At 36.4% G+C, this 22573-nt stretch overlaps 1 protein-coding gene across 2 annotated transcripts in view; it reads left to right on the forward strand.

Annotated features, from left to right (window-relative positions):
• DIAPH3 (diaphanous related formin 3) overlaps positions 1-22573 on the forward strand; it is a 508311-nt gene that overhangs the window by 277417 nt on the left and 208321 nt on the right. For both annotated transcript variants that reach the window (XM_039247287.1, XM_039247286.1), the window contains one exon: positions 16478-16607. In XM_039247287.1, the coding sequence (XP_039103218.1) occupies positions 16478-16607 (130 nt within the window). The remainder of the gene's footprint in view (positions 1-16477; positions 16608-22573) is intronic.

Below are 22573 nucleotides of genomic sequence, written 5' to 3' on the forward strand. Positions count from 1 at the left end.
TGCTCATTATTATGAATTTGAACCAAACCATGAACCCACACCCAGAGTGAACTGAGCTTAATTTACTCAACCTCTGAGCTAAATCCAAATATTAATTTTCTCTGATCTGCAAATCCAACTGGAGGATTTTGTTTAATAACAGAATTATGTCATAAACCTGTGCTTTCCCAAACTAATGAAATGGAACATCAAAATATTTAAATCTAGTATTCAATTCAGGTGCCTGTAAATGGGGGTATATACGTACTGAGAATTGCTTAGGATTGTCGCTTCAGTTTTTACTTTTAACTGTTTAAATAGTTCTGTGTGGGTTTTTTTGTTTTTGCAACTGACTAAAGGGAGAAAAGAGACTGCTCTATGTAAAGGGGGAAAATCCTTTTATTAGGAATAGACAGGCATACCTCAGATGTCATTGATGATTTTGAAATGTTTCTATCTAAATATAATTTTAAAGGATGTGAAAATTGAGTAAATTTACAGTTGTTGTTTTTTCCCCTCCTGGGCTCTTCCACAGCTTAAATATCTTTACAGCAAATATATTCACTGTTTTATGTAACAGAGCTCTTTCCTAAGAAGTGGGCCATAGCAATAGTGCTTTCTTGATCTGCTTACAACAAATTCTCTTGTTACACATCACAAGACAATCTTTCTTTTCTTCTTGGCCTGCTAACATCTATACCACCTGATTAAGGAATTCGATGACTGGTTTTCCCCGCTACTCAGAAGTTTGCTTTACGCCACTTCATTTTTTCCGAAAGACCTACATTAGCACGTACCTCTTTTCAAACTGAAATCCGGAGAGGATTTTTGCTTTTACGGAATGGGGATTGCTTCTTTGCTTTACGCCATTTGGCTTAAAGGCCAAATGAAAGGTTTCGTGGGAACACTGTGCTTTAGGGTAGCAGGAGAAACCAGCGTTGCTATTGCCAGTTAGATAGGGAGGGTGAGAAGTTCAGTTTTAGCAGTGGGTTTGCTTGAGTAGTTGATCTCTCAGTGCTTTGTCCTATACAGTGTTCCTGACCCAAGCCTCCTGTTGGTACCAACACCTTGTGAGCTTGCCCCACTCCATCTCCATCTTTTTCCCCCTTTCAGTTCCTGAGCTTGATATATTCAGTTAAGATCCCTAGCACAGGAGATGCGATTCATAATACATGTATTGAAGACTTTGCATATTTATAGCGTGCTTACCTATTCCTGCGCCAAATGCTTGACCTGGTCATCTCATTGAATGGATGTAATTATTTACCTGGCACTCATGGAAACTCTATTTTTCACCATTAATTATTATTAATTTTTTTAATAGAGTGGTATACAAAAAGTTATGGCAACAGAGTTGAGAGAGTTAAGGGAGGAGAGTTAAGCCTTTGGAGAAGAACAGGAATTTGAGCTGAGTCCCGAAGTATGAGTGGATGTTCCCTGAGAGGAAAAGGCTTTCTAAGCTAAAGCCATCAGTTTACATGAAGGATCATGTCACGGCATATGTGAGTGAACCCAGTGATCTGAAGCCTAGACGGGAAAGGAGTGGAGAACATGCAAATGAAAGAGTAAATTGGTCTAGATTGAAAAGCCACCGTCAGCATCATTCCTTAATGGTGAAGATTTATGGAGACCTGTTAGTTCTTAGGACAGGTGACGTTACCAGAGATGTCTTATGGGGACATAATTCTAATAGCAGTATGGAAGAAAGTTAAGCTACGCTGTCCAGTACTGTCACCCGTAGCCACATGTGGCTATTTACATTTAAATTAAGTAAAATTTGAATAAAATTATGCCTCAGTCATACTAGCCGTGTTTAGCGAATGAGTGTCCGTACGTGTTGACGGCATAAATCTAGCTCATTTTCCATCACTGGAGAAAAGTCTAGACGGCACTGGGGTAGAGGGTTATAGCTGGGAGAGGCTCTGTGACTGACTGACCTTTATGTAGCACGTGACCTAGGCGACTGGACTGAGGAGCTCAAGCTGAGAAGGTAGATAGGGAAGATGAAGGAAAAACAAGAGAGGTCAAAGATAACTCCTTGCTACTGACATGTGTGAAGTGGTTGCTCAACGGTGATTGAGTTCAGGCTATTTTTAGTGTTTCCTAACCCTTGTTTACCTCAGGGTCTTGAAGGGAATCTGATGGATGCTGCCTTAGTTATTTAGCAAATATTTGTCCATTATGAATTAGTGACAGTACTTTGGGACAATGGAAGTGCAAGCTAGGGTAGTGGCAAAAGGCAAAAGGTAGGATGGAAGGGGCGGGAGAAGGGGAGTGTGCACATTTAAGGCATATCTAGGGAACTGTGGCGTGTTGATAATGAACTTGGAGGTGGAAGGGCAAGGAGGCAAGCAGATTCAGGCTTTCCCAGAGAAAGGAAGAAAACCAGGATAAAGAGCAAAACTGGGGAGAAGTTTACACCTACAAGTCAGCTGGAGTTTCTTTCTTACTGCTAAGGGTCTTTTCCTCTCTCGAGTTTGCATCTCAGAACTACAGCGACTCCTCATGCACTTCCTCGCAAGGGAGCTGTTGACAAGAGATGAGGTCTGAGTGATGAAGGAGAATAGCCTAATATAGTGCCTGGTGCATAGCAAATACTCAATAAATGAGAATGCAACAGACAACGTGGACACAAAGTTGTACCTTTTACGTAGTTAAGAGTAGACATCCTCTCATACTGATAGATAGCGGCTGGTGCATCGTAATTTAAAAATCCTTTACAAAAGCAATGTGTGCTGCTATTATTTTACTATAGTTAATCTGTAAACCAGTTAATCTGTCTCCAGATAAGAGCTGAGTGTATTTTCAGTAAGTGATACTAGATATTTTGATCATCCCTCTTAGGAGCCTTCTGTTGTGCAAGAAACAAAATAAATACTACAACTTTATGTTTTTTATTAGCCTACATGTCAAGTTGAAAGCATATATTGAACAAGCTGATATCTCATCATGTTTGCTATCAGAAGTAGCAGCTTGATCTCTGACAATTGTGATTGAATTTTCACACTGAGTAGAAAGCATTTGGTTTGGTGATAAGCCCCCATAAAAGGAATTCCATATGTATTTGACAGTAGAAAGACAGGGTAATATTTTAATCTGTTAAAACATGCTGGGTAATTATATGACATCTAATATTCTATATTTAAAATTTTTACTTTTAAGTATCCTTTATAAACTTAGCTCTAAAATGAAAAGTATATGGAATTCATATTAAATTGTTAACTTTTCATCCTTTAGAAATACATGAATTGTGAAATCTATACACATTGTAGTTTAATTCTAGGGGTATAGTAATCTTTGTATACATTTATAGTTGAGGTCGCTAAATATAATAGTTCTGAGGTCCAAGGAAAAGGATTGTGTGCTTTTTTTTTTTATCCTAAAGATTTGATGTGGCCCCTGTTAAATAAATATAAAAGTAAAATAGGAGAAACAAAGTAAACATAGGTAAGTTTCTCTTAAGATATAAATGAAAAGGCAGATTTTTAGGTTTGAGGCTTTCTGGTGGAAGTGCAGGCATGGTCACAAAACTTTTCGTGAACTGATGATAGAGGTTCCTCCTCCTTCGCTGAAACTGAACTTCACCAGAAAATTTGCATGTGTATTGTTATAAAAGAAACATGACGTTGAGCTGTATTCTTTAAAACAGGCAATGAAAGAATCAGTTACTTTAAGATCTTTCTTTTAGAACCATCTCTCTCTCCTCTCAACCCTTTTCTTTCCCTACAAGTGTGGACCAGAGCCTCTTGGGGTCTGACACTCCCCGGGAACCTTCATGGTAAGATACAAACATAATGCTATTTCTGGTGTAAGTAAAATGCTATAAATACCTTGCTTTCAGATGGCTTAACTATTTAAAAGGATAAACTTGAGAATATATAAAAGAATGGATGGACTTCTTGTCGTTCATAAAGTCCTCCAAAGATATTGCTAGACTTTAGATAAAAATTGAGTAATATGCAATTGGAGATTATATTCTTTTTTCAGGACCTGCTGTTGATTAAATGCAAATCCATATCCTTAGAAATTCCATCAGTAAATGGGAGTTGATTGCCTCACCAAAATGGCCACCTAGAAAACATTTATATGTGGTTAGTGTTGAAGTTAATTTTCTTCGAGAACCTATTGGTAATGCAAAGGAATTGTTTTCTTCTTTCTCCAAGTAGATCAGTGTTCTAGCAAAAGAATGAGTTGACCTAATCATCAGAGTTTAACACTATCTTAAAATCTATGAGAGGATTTTTAACTTGTAAGTTTAAAAAGCAGATGTTATCAATCCATACACTGTGGCTATAATATGTGTTTTAATATTTCCTGATGTCTAATGATAAGTAATTTCCAGTAACAAATTATCCCAATCAGTACAACTGGATAATGTAGTTATAAAATACGGCTCTTTGTTCTAAGTAATTACATTGTATTGGGATAGTAGATAACAAATTTTGGAAGAGTTTACAAACTGTAATAACTTACTTTCTTTGGTGTTGATGCTCATTTTAGGGGGGAAATCACAGAAACAAGTAATTGCTGATTCCATTATAAATTGATCAGTATTATCACTTTGTAGGAAAACTTCTGTCTTCTCATTGGCAGTAGAGTGTACAATGAGTTCACCTCAAAGGTGAAGTCCTCAAAGGACATGTAGCAGTACGAGTTATGGGGGGTTGGAAGTTATGTGTTAAAGGGTTGGGAAGCAGCGGGCAAGAGTGGTTTTCGCCTCCTCTCTTGATTTTGATTTTTGTCCATTTAAAAGACTTTTGTTTGTTGTTGTTCATTTCAGTACATGAAATTTCTGTCTGATATCCTATACATTCTTCATAAGCGCAGGCTAACCAAAAGTAAAATAAAGCTGACCAAAACTGTGATGAGGAAGATTTTTGGAGGAGGAAACACAAAACAGTACAAAACCCAGCTGTTTAATTTCCTTTTTGCTTAATGCCTCCATCAACTCTAGTGAGTGATTTCTTGAAATTGTGAACAGTTCTTCTTGTAGGATATTGACTGGCAACCAGGAGTACCTGTTAAGAGATGCTGATGCGTCAGCCGCACACTGGATCAGTTGCTTCTGCCTGCATGGACGTGGATCTTGATTAGTGGCTTCTTAGAGGTCTGCTGGGTGATTTTAATGCACAAACTGAACTGAGAATCGTTTTGTCTTCTGCCCTGCTTTATCCCAGAATGGAAAATCTTGGTTGGTGGTATGGAACCGGCCAAGAAACAAACATACAAAAGCAAAACCCAACCAATACAAGAACAAAAACAAAAAAAGAAACAGGTCTACATCTTCACTTAAGAAGGAGTGGTGGAAATATTTCCAAAAACTGCTTTTTTTTTTTTCATGCCAAGCTCAACACTACTCTGAGACTGAAGAAAAAGAGTGGGTAGAGTGTGAATCTCAGGCACACGGCAGAACTGAAATAAGTTGATGGCCAGTGTCCTGAGTTATTTTGCAGGGCTCTACCTTGTACAGATAGAATTTCAGTCATTATAAAAAGCAGGAGACAAATAACTCTGCCTGTCACCTGTTAGACTCAGATCAGATAATTCTGTGAAGCTATTTGTGTGAAATTTTGCTTCTCCTATATCCCCTTTTCCTTCACTCTGTGAAGGTATTTTGAAGAAAGACCTCTGCCAAAGAAATCCATTGTTCCATCTACATTGTGTTTTAGAAGGATTTTAGAGGGGTTTTTATTCTTTATCGCCTTGGCAAAATCACACCAGTGAATTTTGGCAGACTTTGAAAGTAAAGCAGTTTTGGGCCAAAGACTTGCAGATAACAAATGCCATTCTTATTTTACATCCAGCCAATTAAGTCACTGAAATAGTGACTTCCAAAGCAACGTGAAGCTGTCTAGGATTCTTAACCCCTTTGATTCATCCAGTAACACATGTAATCAATAATAGCATTTTCCAAGAAATATTCCATTGGTTTTACTAAATAATGTTTTTGATGAATTTTATTCATATTATCTTTGTTTTTTTCAACTCCTATTAAGTGTTGTAAATTAGAAATATTCTTTTACTAGAATGAGAGTGGCTTTACTCATGATCAGCAAATACGCTGCTTGTGTGCTATCATCTCACCATTTTCATGAAAAGCATTGCTAATCTATCAAATTTCCTTTCCCCCCAACACATAGTTTCAGAATTGTCCTTACACCATGCTTATAGACAGCCTCCTATCCATCAGAGGTAGCCCCCATGATCAAACTTCCCAGCCGTCCCTCCTTTACTTTAGTCTCCTACTTTTGTGCATTTTCAGAATGAAAAATGAAAAATTGAATAAGATGCTACATTCTGATAGTCGAGGAAATTTATTGTTTATCTCTTTTTTGTCAAGGGTTTGCATTGTTATTACATTTTTAGAATAGAAGCAAAATGTGCAGGATTATTATCTCTGCAGTTAGACAGTGGTATTTGTGAACATTTGTTCTTAGGTAGCAGAGGTGGGGAGTACATTAATAAAAATGGGTGTACACTCAAGCCAGAGACATTACAGGAATGGAAAATTATTGGCCAGTATCCTTCATAAAAACAGATGCAAAAATTTTCAGCAAAATGCTATAAGCCAAACCAATAATGTTTAAAAAAGAAATAATATACTAGAACCAAGTGGAATTCATTACAGGTAGGGGAGGCTGGTTAAACAATTGAAAATCAGTTAATAAATAGGATCCATTACATCCACGGGGCAAAGAAAAAAAATCATTTGATCATGTTAATATATGCAGAAAATGTATTTAATAAAATCCAACACTCATTCATATAAAACACTCAAACTAGATATATAGTTTGAGGGGGACTTCCTCAAGTTGATAAAGAAGATCTACAAAAACCACAGCTAGCATTGTACTTAATGGTAAGAAACTGAATGTTTTCCTTCTAACATTGGGAAAAGAAAAGGATGTCCTTTTCTTTGCTCAGAATTCTTTTTTTTAATTTATTAGAGTGAGTGGGAGGGGCAGAGAGAAGGAGAGAGAATCCCAAGCAGACTCTACACTGTCAGCACAGAGCCTGATGTGGGGCTTGAACTTGGCGAATTGTGAGATCATGATCTGAGCTAAAATCAGCCACCCACCTGGTCACCCTTCTTATTTAACATTGTATTGGAAGTCTTAGCTAATGCAGTAAGACAAGAAAATGAAATGGAAGTTGTATAGATTGAAAAGGAATAAATAAAAGTGTCTTTGTTCTTAGGTGAAACGTTTGCCTATGTAGAAAATCCCCCCAAATTGACCAAAACCAAGAAGAAGAAGAAGAAAAAAAAAATATATATATATATATACACACACATACATACATACCTACCTACCTCCTAGAACTAATAAGTGATTATAGCAAATTCTCAGGATATGAGGTTGACATAAAAAAGTTAATCACTTTCCAAAAACCAACAATGAAGAGTTGGAACTTAAACGATATCATTTATGTTAATACACAAAAGAGTAGTATTTAAAATAGGTACAAGATTCATATGAGAAAAACTGTAAGACTGATGAAATCGAAAAAGAGCTAATAAAGAATTGGATGTTCCATGTCAAGGGAAGAGAATGTTCAATATCATTTAGACATTTCTTCTTCCCAACTTGATAGATTCCATGCATTCCTAATCAAAATCCTAGCAAGCTATTTTGTGAATATTGACAAACTGATTCTAAAGGCTGTATAGATATGTAGAAGACCCAGAATAGTCAACACAACACTGAAGAGGAAGAGTCAGAGGACTGATACTCCTGAACTTTAAGACTCACAAAGCTGCAGTCATCAAAATATTCTACTAATGGTTTAAAAAAAAAAAATCAATGAAGCAGAATATAGAGTCCAGAAATAACTCACCATAAATATAGTCAAATCTTTGACAAGGAAACAAAGGCGATTCAATGGAGAAATAACAGCCTTTTTTAAAAAAATGTTTTTGATTTTTTTCTTTTTTTTTTTTTTGGATAGAGGGAGAGACAGGGCATGAACAGGGGAAGAGCAGAGAGAGAGGGAGACCCAGAACCCGAAGCAGGCTCCAGGCTCTGAGGTGTCAGCACAGAGCCCCATATAGGACTCAAACTCACAAGCTGCAATATCATGACCTGAGCTGAAGTCAGACACTCAACTGACAGAGCCACCCAGGCGTCCCGAAGTTTATTTCTTTTTGAGAGAGAGAGGGAGAGAGACAGAGCACGAGTGGAGTAGGAGCAGAGAGAGAGAGAGAGAGAGAGAGAGAGATGGGGTTCACAGAATCCAAAGCAGGCTCCAGGCTCTGAGCTGTCAGCACAGAGCCTGATGTGGGCTTTGAACTCAGGAACCGCGAGATCATGACCTGAGCCAAAGTCCGAGGCTTAACCGACTGAGCCATCCAGGCGCCTTGAAATAATAGTCTTTTGAAGAAGTAGTGCTGGAACAACTGTACATAAATGTGCTAAAAACAAAACAAAAAAACAAACAAAACCCATTATCCCCATACAGACCTGAGGCCTTTCATAAAAAATAATTCAAGTTGGACATAGGCCCACGTTAAATGCAAACCTGTACAGCTTTTAGATCAGAGAAAATCCAGGTGACTTTGGTTTTGTCAATGACTTTTTAGATACAGTACCAAAAGCATGATCCTTGAAAGAAAAATTTTGGGAAGTTGGATTTCATCAAAATGGAAAACTCTGCAAAAACCCTTTTAAGAGAGAAGACGGCAGTGCCTGTGTGGCTAAATCAGTTAAACATCTATCTCATTCTTGATTTCAGCTCAGGTCATGATCTCATGGTTCATGAGGTCAAGCCCCATGTAGGCCTCCATGCTGGCAGAGACTGCTTGGGATTTTCTGTCTCCTCCTCTCTTTCTGCTCTTTTCTGTCTCCCTCTCTATCTCTTTCTCAAAATAAACAAACTTAAAAATATACTTGAAGAAAAACCACAGACTGGGAGAAAATCCTTGCAAAATACATATCTGATAAAGGACTTCTATCCAAAATATACAAATAAGTCTTGAAATTCAATAAGAAAACAATTAACAAATGGTCAAAAGACCTGACCAGACACATCACCAAAGAATGGCAAGTAAATGTATGGACAGGTAGCCAACATCATAGTCAGTAGAAAATTGCAAGCTGAAACAAGGAGACAACATACACACCTATTCGAATGGCTAAAATCTGGTGCGCTGGCAGAACCAAATCCTGGCAAAGATGTAATACAAAGGGAGGAAATGCAAAAACGGTTTGTCTATGTTGGAAGACTGTTGAGCAGTAACCAAGTTAAACATAAATTTAGCATTCAGTGGTCACACTCTTACTTATTCAAAGGAGCTGAAGCCGTGTACACAAATCTTTATAGCAGCTTTACTTGTAATTGCCAATATTTGGAAATAACTAACATGTCCTTCAGAAGGTGAATGGATAAACAAAGTGTGAGGCCTCCATACGATAGAATAGTATTCAGTGATAAAAATAAATGATCTCCAAGCCAAGAGAAGATTTGGAGGAAACTTAAATTCATGTTATTAAGTGAAAGAAGCCAATTTGAAAAGACTACATACTGGATGATTCCAACTATATGACTTTTTGGAAGAGAGAAAATTATAGAAAGAGTAAAAAGATCAGTGGTTGTTGGGGGTTGTGTTAGAGACGCAAGACGGAAGAGATGAGTAGGAGAGCACATTTTGGGTTGGGTGGGTGAAAACCTTCTGTATGACAGTGTAATGGTAGATACAAGATATTATGCGTTATCAAACCCCATACAACTGTAGAAAGCAGAGTGAACCCTACTGTAAACAGTGGATCTTAAGTTAATAATAATGTGACAATGTACCACACCAATGTACAATGTTAGTAACAGGGAAGTTTGGATGGAGGGGGTATATGAGATCTCTGTATTTTCTGCTCATTTTTTTCTATAACGTTGAGGCTGCTTTTAAAAAAAAATCTAGTATTTAAATATATAAAAGGTAGAGCATTTACTTTAAAATTTATGTATTTGATCAATTTATATTAATTAAAGAACACAGAGGTGTTTTAAATGTCTTGGGGATAAGGAGGCTATACAAATAAATAGAATATCGAACAAAACAGTAGATAATGTAATAAGCTAAAATTTTTACTACAGTGCAAAAATTCTTTGAACTCTGCGGTTTTTGTAGTTGCTAAAATCCAAAGGAAATAAATTAAAAACATAATTCATGAAAAGTAGGGGGGTTATGAAAGAAACTAGCTTATAATTCTAGAAATCCACATTATAAAAGCATTTTCTTATTTAATGTTTAAACTCCCATTTTAAAATGAAAATTGCACCATAAATATAAATTGTTTTTATGTATGAATATCATAAATTATTTGTTTAATATCTTTTTTACCTAATATCAATTGATCTCTACTTTAAAATCATTTTGAAAGTTTTATTATAGGTATTAATAGTCATGGCAGTGACCTAAATGATGTTAAGCATCTTATTTTATTTAAATAAAGATTCTTATTTCCATTGCAGGGAGATAACCAATCTTTAAAAAAAATTAATCAGCATGGTAATTATTTTTTTTAATGTAGTTCTACACATATCAAAAAATTATTCATTATATAATTATGGTTTTACAAGTGAATTTTTACTGGCACATTGACCTTATCTAAGAAAATATGATATATTCTTTGATAGTATGTGTTTACACATCTATTTTCACGTGAATACCTTTAACTTCTATTTAGAGATACGATTTCATACGTTCATAAATCACTTTCTTCTGCATAGTATTTAAGATGGAATATGATGTTCGTACGTATATTTGTTCAAGTCTCTTAAAGGTTAAACTTAACAGCTGTCTTTTCATCTAAACGTATTCCAATAATATTTTGTCAGCACTAATCTATTAGCAATGTTGAAAGACTTGCTGTTTGATAAGATTTAAGTGACATTTTATTAAATTTATAGATACAACACTAGAAAGAATGTCCTGCTCTCAGAACTAGAAATGACCTCAAGGTAGCAGGTGTCTGTTTTTAGAGGCTTTCCAGGCTAGAATTAGCAGCTCAGAGGGCGTCAGTATTTTAAATTGTGTTTATTTTTTTGTTGTCCTACCGCATTTTTGTCCACTGTGGTTTTGAGAAATTTGTTTATTTTGACACATAAATATTTTTGTAGAGGAACTGTGTTCTGTAATAGTTAAGAACTTTGGACTCACACAGACATAAGTTCAAACCTTGGCTTTATCGGAGAGTAGCTCTGTGATCTGGTGTATGCTACACGATCTCTTAAGTCTTTTCTCTCTTCCTCAGAAATGTGTCTAATACTAGTTTCTCCTAAAAGGCATTGTGTGTTTTAAGGACTACAATATATCTTTTTTTGACTAGTTCTGGTCTCAGGATAAGTGCCACATAAGAGCTGCTGCTATGATAATATCAGTGGTATTTATATGACTGGCATTAATATTAATATTGGTTATTATTAATATGTCTAATAAAAACTGATTATTAATACTATTTCCAATATTAATCATACTAGTTGCCATTCACAAGTTAGGGTCTTCTAGAATGTTCATGGGGCAATTACAGATTCTCGTAATTTTGTCATTTTAATGGTGTTCAGCACTGTCTCCAACATCTAGAGAATTAGTGCTATTTTGATACGTATCACATACATAATAGAAACATAATAATGAGTAGAGCTAATAATGTGGCAATATTCTTATGATTTAAGTATCATTAGTCAAAGAGTGGGGGACCTTTGGATTCTGAGGATCACCAAAAGGATACTAAGTTTTTATTTTAGGAATTTTTCTTGTGATTAAAACAATGGAGTATACTTTAAATGTCATCCAAATTTGTGCTGAATAGCTTAAAAATATTCCAAAACATTGCATTGTAGCTACAAAGGAATTCTACTCCAGAGTGACAAGTAGGCCATGATTTATTACAGGATCTTCTTTTAACATTATTTTGTCTGGAATGAACAGAGCAGTTGAAGAAACTCCATCCATCTTTTTGTTTATTTGACATCCATGCTGCATTAAATGTACCTCAAACAATACACAAATAAGAAATTCTACTTAACAGTGATGATTACTCATCAGTAAGCTACATCTCTTGGCAATAAAACAAAAGGAAGCCTGTCAAGCAATGTCTGTTAAAATTTAAATAAAGCATAGTTTTTAAACCTAAACGAATTTTTAAAGCAAATATTTTAGCTTCATTTTCTTTCCAAGAGTTAGCGTTACAAAGTGTGCTCAAGCGAATTGTTCTTTCTCTCCAACAAAATTAGCACCATCCCCCAAGCTTTTCTTATTCTTCTAGCTCAGTCACCGATTGTGTATGATAGGAGTAATTAGTGGAAATAAAATGTGCCCCTTTTGTTCATGTTTATCAAAAAGTGAAAAAAAATTGAGCAAGTGAGTAAAAAGATTTTGATAAATATTTTGTACATTTATGCTTCTGGAAGGTGGCCTTTTTTCATCCTTTTTTATAAAGTGATTTGGGGGGAGGTAGGGGAGAGAATAGAGTAACTGAGGCAGGAAGAATAACTTTGTGTACTTTTTCCTGAGAATGTTAGGACCTGAAAGAAGATTCTACACTCTGGCATTTAAAGCCACATAGCGGTTTGTAAATGAGACACCATATGTTATCAGCAAAGAGTTGCCATCCTTGTTTCTTATCTGAACTTACCATTTATTAGGTTTACTTTCAAATTTATTCATTTGGAAATTTTATTTTATTTTATTTTATTTGGTCTTTTGATTGCTAAACACAGATTCTAAAAGGATGGGAGAATTTTGCTTCCATTTGCTATTCAGTGGATATACTTTTGGATATTAGACTGTTACCAGTATGCTACCAATAAGCAGTTGATGTTTTCAGTAATCTAGCCTGAAGAGCACTCTGCTCCATAAATTAGCGTCTAGCTCTGTGATGGTCTCTCAACAACCTGAATTTTTGTTTGACTTGTATACTTCACGTTTACGAAACTGGTAGATGCTATAAACTATATTCCAGAATTCTAATTCTGAATTTTTATTGCTCATGAATAAGGATCGAGATTGATCCCATTGGTTGTTGTTAGATCATAGAGATTTCTTCATACATTAAGTCTAGCAGTGGCTGGCTGTTTAGTTGCATCATATATACCACTGGAGAGCACTTTGCGGGCTTTACAAATTATAGAGGTAGATGATGCTTGTGCTATTCAACATTCCACACAGGCCGTGTATCTAGTTTCACAGAAAAGGAACATGGTGAAGGAGGGGTGTAACCAGCAGCTGTGGGGGAGCTGAGAGTCCACAGAAGGGATGCTATGTCTGAGGAAGTCATTGCCGTCACAGGGAGGGTGGGGGAGAGGTGTGTGGGAGAGAAGACTTTATTATTAAGGTGTTTTAAAAAAGACAGCTTTTATGCTACGTCTTGGTTGTATGAGAGAAAAATTATTTATGAAAGTTTGCTCCTTTTACTCTGGCCTTATCCATTAACCATGATAGTATGAAGGAAATTACGGATTGAAAGGTAATTTAATAAATCCGATTGGCATTCTCAATATAGGTGAAAACAAACTGAGATTCTAACTGCCCTTAGCATGCAGAAGTAACCTGTGAACTCAGATTACAACTAGGTTTCTTCATTTTTATTCTAATATATTTTAAGTTTATTTATTTTGAGAGGGAAAGAGAGAATGGGGGGGGGCGGGGAGGACAGAGAGAGAAGGAGAGAGAGAATCCCAGGCAGGCTCCGCACACTGTAAGCACAGAGCCGGACATGGGGCTTAATCTCAAGAACCATGAGATCATGACCTGAGCTGAAATCAAGAGTCGGACGCTTAATCGACTGAGCCACCCAGGCACCCTTATTTTAGTATTTTTAAAATTAGATTTTGCTGTCTATCAACACTTGAGACCATCATAATGTATACTTAATACTTTTGGAGTGGAAAGTGAATTTGGAGTCTCCTTTTTCTGTCCAATCCCATATTCTTATTTTACCTGTGTGAAAACTGAGTTCTAGTAACTTATCAGTGACCATGTAACTAGTTAAAGGCACTGCTTAGCCCAGGTCATCTACACATGTTAGTGGCAATTAATCTAGGTAGTTAGTCAAATCTTTTTTTTGACGTATACTTTTTAAAACACTCAGATGGATGTTGTGGTCTATGTGCCTTTTAAAAGGTATCAAATAATGGATTGTGTTCTATCAGTCAGTTTTTAAGGTGCCATACTTGAGGAGTCATACTTTTGGTTTCCATGTTGAATAGGCCAACATAACATTTAAAGCTATCACGAATGATATGAAACTCAGGTTGTGTGGGAGGGTAACTGTATTTCCAGTAATAAGATATCTTTTGTACTAATAAGTAATGTGTTTTACCATCTGTGATGGTACAGTGTATCTCTCATAATTCCGCTATCAGATATTGTTATTTGATCCTTGTCTGATGGTGATATGATATTTAGTATGTAGAATTTTTTAAAAATACACACACACCCACTCCTATTTGAAATTGTTGGCAAGGAAGTAAGTAAACAGGCCGGTCCACAGCTAGGTATACCGAGAATTTCTATCTCTTAAATTAAATCTTGTACAAAAGAAATGATTCTTCCTCTTTCGTCTATATCGGCTCTGAATGATTACCCCACTATAGGGAGCACTGCCAGGTTATGTAAGTATTTGCTTTCTGTTCACACTTAAGACCCCATCCCCGGTTACTACACAAAACCTGAGTTGGTTTCTGTTTATTCTTTTATGTTTTATTTTTTTTATGTTTTTATGTTTTATGTTCATTACTTCTCCCTTCTGGTTGCATTCCTAGGCCATTTCAGATTAGAATTGTGTATTCTAGTCTTCTCTTCAAGCCTCTGTCCTGGTTCCTTTCATTCTGTGTACTGGTTTGGATTCATTTGATCAACTGTTTAGCTCTGGGGACTAAGGACTGAAAACCTGGTGACCTAGACCTCTGAGTTCTGGCCCCGGAGTTTATCCACCCTCAAGGGATAGAAAATTGGTTCATGGGAAGCAAAAGTATCATCTTGCTGTTTTTATGTGCAAAGCATAGATGTACATACAGTACATAAACAGATATACAGAATACGGATGATTTTAAAATTTCATAAGTGCAAACGATTAAGAAAAATGCCTAAAAATGCTCCTTAGCCAGCAATAACGAAAGACAAAAAAAAGGTTGAGAAGCATTGTTTTACACCTGTATCAGTCTACATCCTTGGTGGGCATTTTGACTTGGATGTGACTTAAAAGCTTCAAATTCAACCTGCCCAGAACTAAAACTGGTCTCTCTTTGCCCACCCCACCTGAGTCTTGTCTTTCTGTTTACTCCAATGAATGGCAACACCTGGGTCTCCGTGCCCGCCCCTCCCCCACTTCCTGGTATCTCCATCCCCAAGGCCCTGCCTCCGCTCCGCTCAGGCCTTCTTCTGCTTCTGTTCTTACCTTTGCTTTTTATCCATACGGCACTAGAGGGAACTTTCTAAACTGCAGATCTGGTCATCACCTACCCAGTTTAAAAACTCCCAGTTCTGGGGCACCTGAGTGGCTCAGTCGATTAAGCATCTGAATTCAGTTCAGGTCATGATCTCAAGGTTTGTGGGTTGGAGCCCCGCATCAGGCTCTGTGCTGACAGAAGAGCCTGCTTCAGATTTTGTCTCCTCCTCTCTCTGCCCCTCCCCCACTTGTGTTTGTGCTCTCTCTCAAAATTAAATAAACATTAAAAATAAACAAATAAAATAAAAAATAGAAAGTTCCAGTTCTTAAGGATCAAAATCTTCTTTCCATTGCATGGCATATCTTTCCTCCAATTTTCTGGTCTTTTCTGATCTTCCCAGATTTATATCTTTCTACTCTATCATCCTCCTCAACACACACTTTTATTTTGGAGTCATTCAGACTCCTCAGATGTGTCATTTTCTTCCTCATCTATGGCCTTTTTAAAATGCTGTTCCATCTGCTCATGATACTGCACTTTTGAATTTTCTCCTTCCCTTCCCTAATGCCATACAACTTCCTGTCTACCCGAGTTCAGTTCAGATGTCCTGTCCTCTTCACGTACCTTGTGATTATTCTTATTATACTGTTTGTCACACCAGGGTAACTGTGTGTGCATTTCCCCCCCACTTAACAACTTCTTGAGGAACTTTGTGTCTTATTTGTTGTATCTCCACCCCCTGCAGTAGCTAGTAGGCATTTCATAAACATGCGCTAGATTAAAAGAGAAAACTAATGTTTTAAGTACTACTGCTATACAGACTTTCAGGTTGCTCTGTTGTCCTAAGTATTTATCACATACTTACTGCTTAATAAATTGCATAATAGATTGGACTAAGCTTATACTTTCTTTTCAGCAAATCTTAATGACTTAATACATAAAGAGTAGCTTTTCAAGTGTTTAGAACTTTGCATTTCAAAAACAGAGTTAACTAATTTTACAATTGATTTATTTTTTACCTACCAGATATAATATTAACCTAATATATATAGACAGATTATCAAAATATTTTTGACTGATTTTTCTCCCTCTCATTTTTCTCCTATTTAAATAGCTAAAGGATACGAAATCTGCAGATCAGAAAACAACACTACTTCATTTTCTGGTGGAAATATGTGAAGAGAAGTACCCTGATATCCTGACTTTTGTGGATGATTTGGAACATTTAGACAAAGCTAGTAAAGGTTTGTGTTTTTATAGAAAATATTTTACTGCTTTGAGTCATCAGTATGTAAAGACACAACATACTACCTTTTATTTGAATATACTTGCTACTTTGCCACAGTGTTTTAGAACTGAATATGCCATTTTAAAAATACAATGTCGTGAGGCGCCTGGGTGGCTCAGTTGGTTAAGCGTCTGACTTCGGCTCAGGTCATGATCTCACCGTTTGTGGGTTTGAGCCCCACATCGGGCTCTGTGCTAACAGCCAGCTCAGAGCCTGGAGCCTGTCTTCGGTTTCTGTGTCTCCCTCTCTCTCTGACCCTCCCCTGCTCATGCTGTCTCTCTCTCTCAGAAATAAAAAAAAATTAGAAAAAAAAATAGAATGTCATAGGACATTTATTTTATGAGTTATCATTATTGGAACTATGAGTTTAATTTGTTTTATATTAGAAAATGAGGCTCCAAATTAAAAAATAGCTGTTGAAACCTTATGAAGTCCCGCCAGCCCCACCCTCTGCTGCTCCACTCCCCCCCCTCCCCCCCCCGCCCCCAGCCGGCACTGTTGGGATGCTTCCTTAATTCCATGTCATTCACTTGGGGACCGTGGTATGTCGGGGCCAACCCCCAGTAATCAGTGGCCCCACTTAGCCTAAGTTCTAAATCTGTCTCCATCCACATTGAAGGCACAGACTGCATTCTTTGTCCTAGCAGAGAAAATTGCTTTCTAACGCCTAGATATCTAACCTGCTTCCGGTCCTTACTGGACTTACATCAGGTTGCAAAGGGTCATAAAAGGATAGGACCTGGTATTAACAGTTGGTTATAATATGACTTAAATGTGATGTTTTTGATCCCTTAAAGAATCTAGTTTTTATTTATATATCATTGCCTTTGTGGAAAACGTTTTACATGCTCCAACAACCCATTTATGAATACACATCTGTATGAATATGTACGTCCATGCATACATCCTTTTTGGAACACAACTCATTTGAAGTGCCGGGGTATCTTTATTCTCACTGTGTTGAGTCCTGATCGTTAAAAATGTCAGACTATTTTTGTAATCTGTTTTTTTTTTTCCTTCTTAAAATTGGAATTTATCAACTTAAGGATACTGTTTTTCTCCTGTATTTTAGTAAATATTTCTTCTTAAACACACAAAAAAAGTCACTTTTATCAATTTTCTACTCCCTTTGAATAGTTTCTTCTATGAAACAGAGTTTGTAGTGCTCTATCTGCAGTGAAGCAATGTGATTGGACGAGATGTTCTTTGACACTTTTTCCTAGGCTATAGGTTTCTTTGAAGTATCTTTCTTATACAACCTTTTTGGGGGTGAGAGGGAATTAGACATAATTAGTCTGGATTTTTAAGACCAAAAATAAGCTTTTTACTTTATTATTATTATTTTTTTTGCTCTTGCATGTTAATGTAATAAGACTGGAATTACTTACTTTGCCCTTGTACCTTCAAATGCCCTTGGTATAAGAAGATAATGACCATATATGTGCATGTGTTTTAATGAAAATTAAGGGAAAATATTTTCTCATATAAAACAATGAGATAGGGCAAAAAGGTACAGAGAAAAAGTACTAAAAATAACTCAGTGATACTCAAAATAGCTTCTAAGTGGTTGATTTATTAATTCAAGAAGGTAATTTCTCTAAAATGAGATTTCTGAAAAAAAAATTTTTTTTTAATATTTTTATTTATTTCTAGGAGAGACAGAGAGAGAGACCACGTGAGCAGGGGAGGGTCAGAGAGAGAGAGGGAGACACAGACTCTGAAATAGGCTCCAGGCTCTGAGCTGGCAGTCAGCACAGAGCCCGACGCGGGGCTTGAACCCACGAACCACAAGATCATGACATAAGCGAAAGTCGGACGCTTAACCGACTACGCCACCCAGGCGCCCCAGATTTCTGAAATTTTGAAATAAAATTTAAGTAAACGGGCTGAGGGAGAACTGAAAGGGGATGTCTGTGATGAATGGTAAGCATGATAAGTTAAAGAGAAATACATGAAAAGCTTATGCATAATGCCGTGAAATATAGAGAAGCTTCTTTTTCTGGAGAAAATAAAGTCGTGTAGTTGATAGATTATATCAACATTAGGTCTTTGGCAAGAATTAACTCCATGCAAGCATATTCTGATAATAACAGTTTGCATTTCTGACCACTTCAGCATCTTTCTTCCTGATTCTAAAACCAAACAGTAAGCTGGAACATCTCTTTCAGATGTACATTTTAGTAATATCATTTATTTCCTACCAGTTTTGTGCTAAATTAAGTTTTTAAAATGTCATTTATCTCTTTTGACTCATTTGATTGTACTTGAAATTCTGCATAAATATTTTAATATTTTGCTTTTGAGAACTATTGAGGACTGTGTAAATTTGATACACGCTTACAGAGTTGTAACTTGGTAATTAGATTCTTCTGTTTGTTTTCTCTTTTGATGTTTCTGTGGGGGCATCCTAGAGCCTTGGAGGCTTCTCATTTCCATCTGTTATAGTGGAGGCATGCATATGTGTGTAGGTCAGCAGATACAGTGAATGTGTTTCACTGGGAGCAGCCAACTTGACATTTGAAATAGAAAAGCCATCACTATATATACATATATAAGTGGATATATATGTGTATATAGAGACATGTAGGTGATAGTTGGGCATAATTTCTTGGTGTAATGACATTACTCTGTTAATGAGTGAGAATTTAGAGGAATGAATGTAAGATTTTTGGGTGAAATTTGCTTTGGAAATTTTCAGTGCTTTTATAGTGTATATCATCATTTAAAAGTTTCCATATTTGAAGTCTCCTCAGTGAGCTATCACATGAATTAAAAAGTACCTTTGTTTTCGAGACATAACAAATCCTGGCCATTAAGTCCTCGTGGATCAGCAGGGGGATCTTTCATTGCAACTAATGAGCTTACCCGTATGACAATTTTCAAAAATCTACTTCATTAGGGCTGCTTCTTTTCTAAGAGATAATGGCTTACAGCTTTTCTGTTGTATTTCAGTGAAAATGTTTTTGGGTCATTATTGTATTTCTATATACCATTGCAATATTTCTTTTTTTTTCTTTCTCCCCTGGACTTTTAAGGGTTGAATACATTGTTCTCTTGTCTAAACAATTGAAGTTAACATGGACTCTAATCTGTGAAGGTTCTATTGATTATTTCACAATAACCTGCTTCATTATTAAATTGGAATGGTATTTTATTAATGAGTAGAAAATATGACAAAACCCTGTGGATTGGGGGAGTGTTTTTTTTTTTTTTTAATATAATTTATTGTCAAACTGGTTTCCACACAACACCCAGTGCTCATCCCAACAAGTGCCCTTCTCAATGTGGGGAGTGTTTTAAGGTAAAACCAAGGCAAGTTTATAGTGTCACCTTGTTCAGTCCTCTCTTTTAGGGTTATCATACCTCTGCCGTATATTTCTCTTCTTCCCTAGATAGTCTAAATTCTAGAAATGCCAGGCAGGTTCAGTCTGTAACTCACTTATTCATTTGATAAGCCTTTGTTGAATGATTTCTCAGTGTCTCAAACAGTGCTCTTATCTTGCTGCTGGCCTAAGGTTTAGTGTTTATGTCTTTGTAGAACCCAGGCTACCTTACTGGCACCTGACTCCCGTCCAACTGGCTCCTCTTAGATTCTCAGTAAAGGAACCCTTTACTTCCTCCTCCTCTTCGATGCAGTCTCTAAGTATTGACATTGTTATTAGCCTAATACTGAGCCCTTCTTTTTCCTTCTTCCCATATTTCCTTAGGTGATCTCTTCCATTTCCAACAGCTTGAATTCCGTCATTCCATTAACGGCTTTATAAATTTGCATCCCAGTCTTCCCTTCTAAGCTCCACACTTGCATATCCAACAGCATACTTGCCGTCTCCAGCTACATGACGACACATGGTTCACTGTATGCCATAAAATGTGCCTCTTAATTCCTACACCCTTAACCTCTTCTCCCTAATTTTATTTACTGGAGAAAATCCCCCTTAGGACCTTTTCTTTTGATTTCCTTTTTCTCATTCATTTTGCCTCTTTTCAGCCTTCAGCATGCCAACTGAAAGCTGTGTGATAGATTCTAAGTTAAATCTGTGCAAAGTGGCAGCTGTAACCTGCAATGTTGCCTAGCTCTCTCCTTTATCGAGTAACTTAGAGTAAATGTCAACTTCCCTCTGGTGCTTTTTCCTGGCCATTCCTGGGAGTCTCACCTAAGCTTCAGTGATAAACACACGTTTTCCTAAAAATCTTAGACCGTATTTAAGACCTAGGTGTCTAGAGTAGAGAGTATTCCTAGGACTTTTGGAGATGGAATTAGCTTCTAGAGAAAGGACAGCCTTCAGTGAAATTGTCAGAGTGGATTTAATGATTGTCCATTTCTAATGTTTTTCACTTTTTTCCATTTCCACGTGTTTAGCTTGCAGGAACATTCTTTGGTATCTTGTATTTGATTTTTGTCCTCTCCATTTTATTGACTTCTCTGCTTTTAAGACTATTTGTTTGATTTTTAGCTAGTACCCCCTTGGTCTGACCCAAATATTTGTCTACTCAAATGCATCTCCAATTCCAAACCTTGTGACTTTCTAGCATTTTATGATAAATGGCTTACTAAATACCAAATGTTTATCTTTTATTCACCTACTGTGAACACTTAGAACGCTTCATTTCCAGGTGGCTGCCACCTGGAAATGAATAGTGTTTGAAATTTCAAATTCATCTGCTATAATAAGCAGAGAGCATTTTCAAAGGCTCCCATTGACCTCCTTATACTATACACTTCAAAAAATGCCAATTATAATTTGTTAGTTTGATATATATTTTGAATATTCAGGATTAATTATTAATTCAATCACATTTTATACATTACGTATGTACTGTAAATACGTAAAAATATTCATTGTGCAACAAACTTAATAACATACATAACATTGTGTTAGTTGGAACCATTATGTCATGGAGGTCATAGGTTGCAACCTTATAATTTCATGAGATAAATAATTCATTTGGTATTACAAATCAATTGTAGGATATTAGCGTTTTCTGAAAACACATTTGTGTACATTTCTGCCAGTATAGTGAAATAATTTGAAAGAACATAGTGGGGGAGGACATTTATAATAAAATAATTTAGAGAAGACTACCATGTTAGGGTATGCTTTAATTGAATTGTCAATAGAGAGCACAAAAATATATTCTGATAAGAACTGAATGCTATCTTCATATGTTGAAGCCCTTCATATGTGGTAACCCTAATCCTTAGTATCTCAGAATGTGACTGAATGTGGAGATAGGTGTTTAAAAAGGTGATTAATAAAGCGAAGTGCTTAGGGTCAGCCCTAATATAATACAATCTGACTTGTGTCCTTATAAGAGGGGGACCTTTGGACAGATAGACAAAAGAGAATCGCACGCAGCCAAGACCACGTGAGGATGCAGCAAGAAGGTGGCCATATGCAAGTCAAGAAGAGAGGCTTCAGAAGAAACCAGATCCACTGACAACTTGATTTTAGGCTCCAGAACTATGCAAAAATATGTTTCTATTGTTTAGGCCACCCAGTGTGTGGCATTTGTGATATGGCCCTAGATAACTAGGATAACTTAAGGCATTTTTCTTGCTTACAGTTTTTTGGCTATCGAATAGCCTACACAGAATGATTTTTTTACTTTATCAAATCACTTAAACAGTCATAGACCTGCTGTGTTAGATGTTCACTAGCAATCAGTTTAGGGATATCAAAGCTTCTTGTGCCAGCCATGAATTATCACATGATTTTACATAATTACATGTATGTCCCCAATTCCTTTTTTGAATAGACCTGACACAGGTTAGTACATATATAAGGAAATATTGAGGCAATCTAAATAAACATATTCATGAATATTCACATTTAATTTCAGGGTTAGATATATGGCATGTCCTAGAGTTTATTTTACACTGTGTTTTACACTGGTATATTAGAATGTTTTGTCTTTTCTTTT

This window comes from Hyaena hyaena, unplaced genomic scaffold, assembly GCF_003009895.1.
Source record: "Hyaena hyaena isolate Hyena2069 unplaced genomic scaffold, ASM300989v1 scaffold_293, whole genome shotgun sequence".
NCBI classification, from domain to species: domain Eukaryota; kingdom Metazoa; phylum Chordata; class Mammalia; order Carnivora; family Hyaenidae; genus Hyaena; species Hyaena hyaena.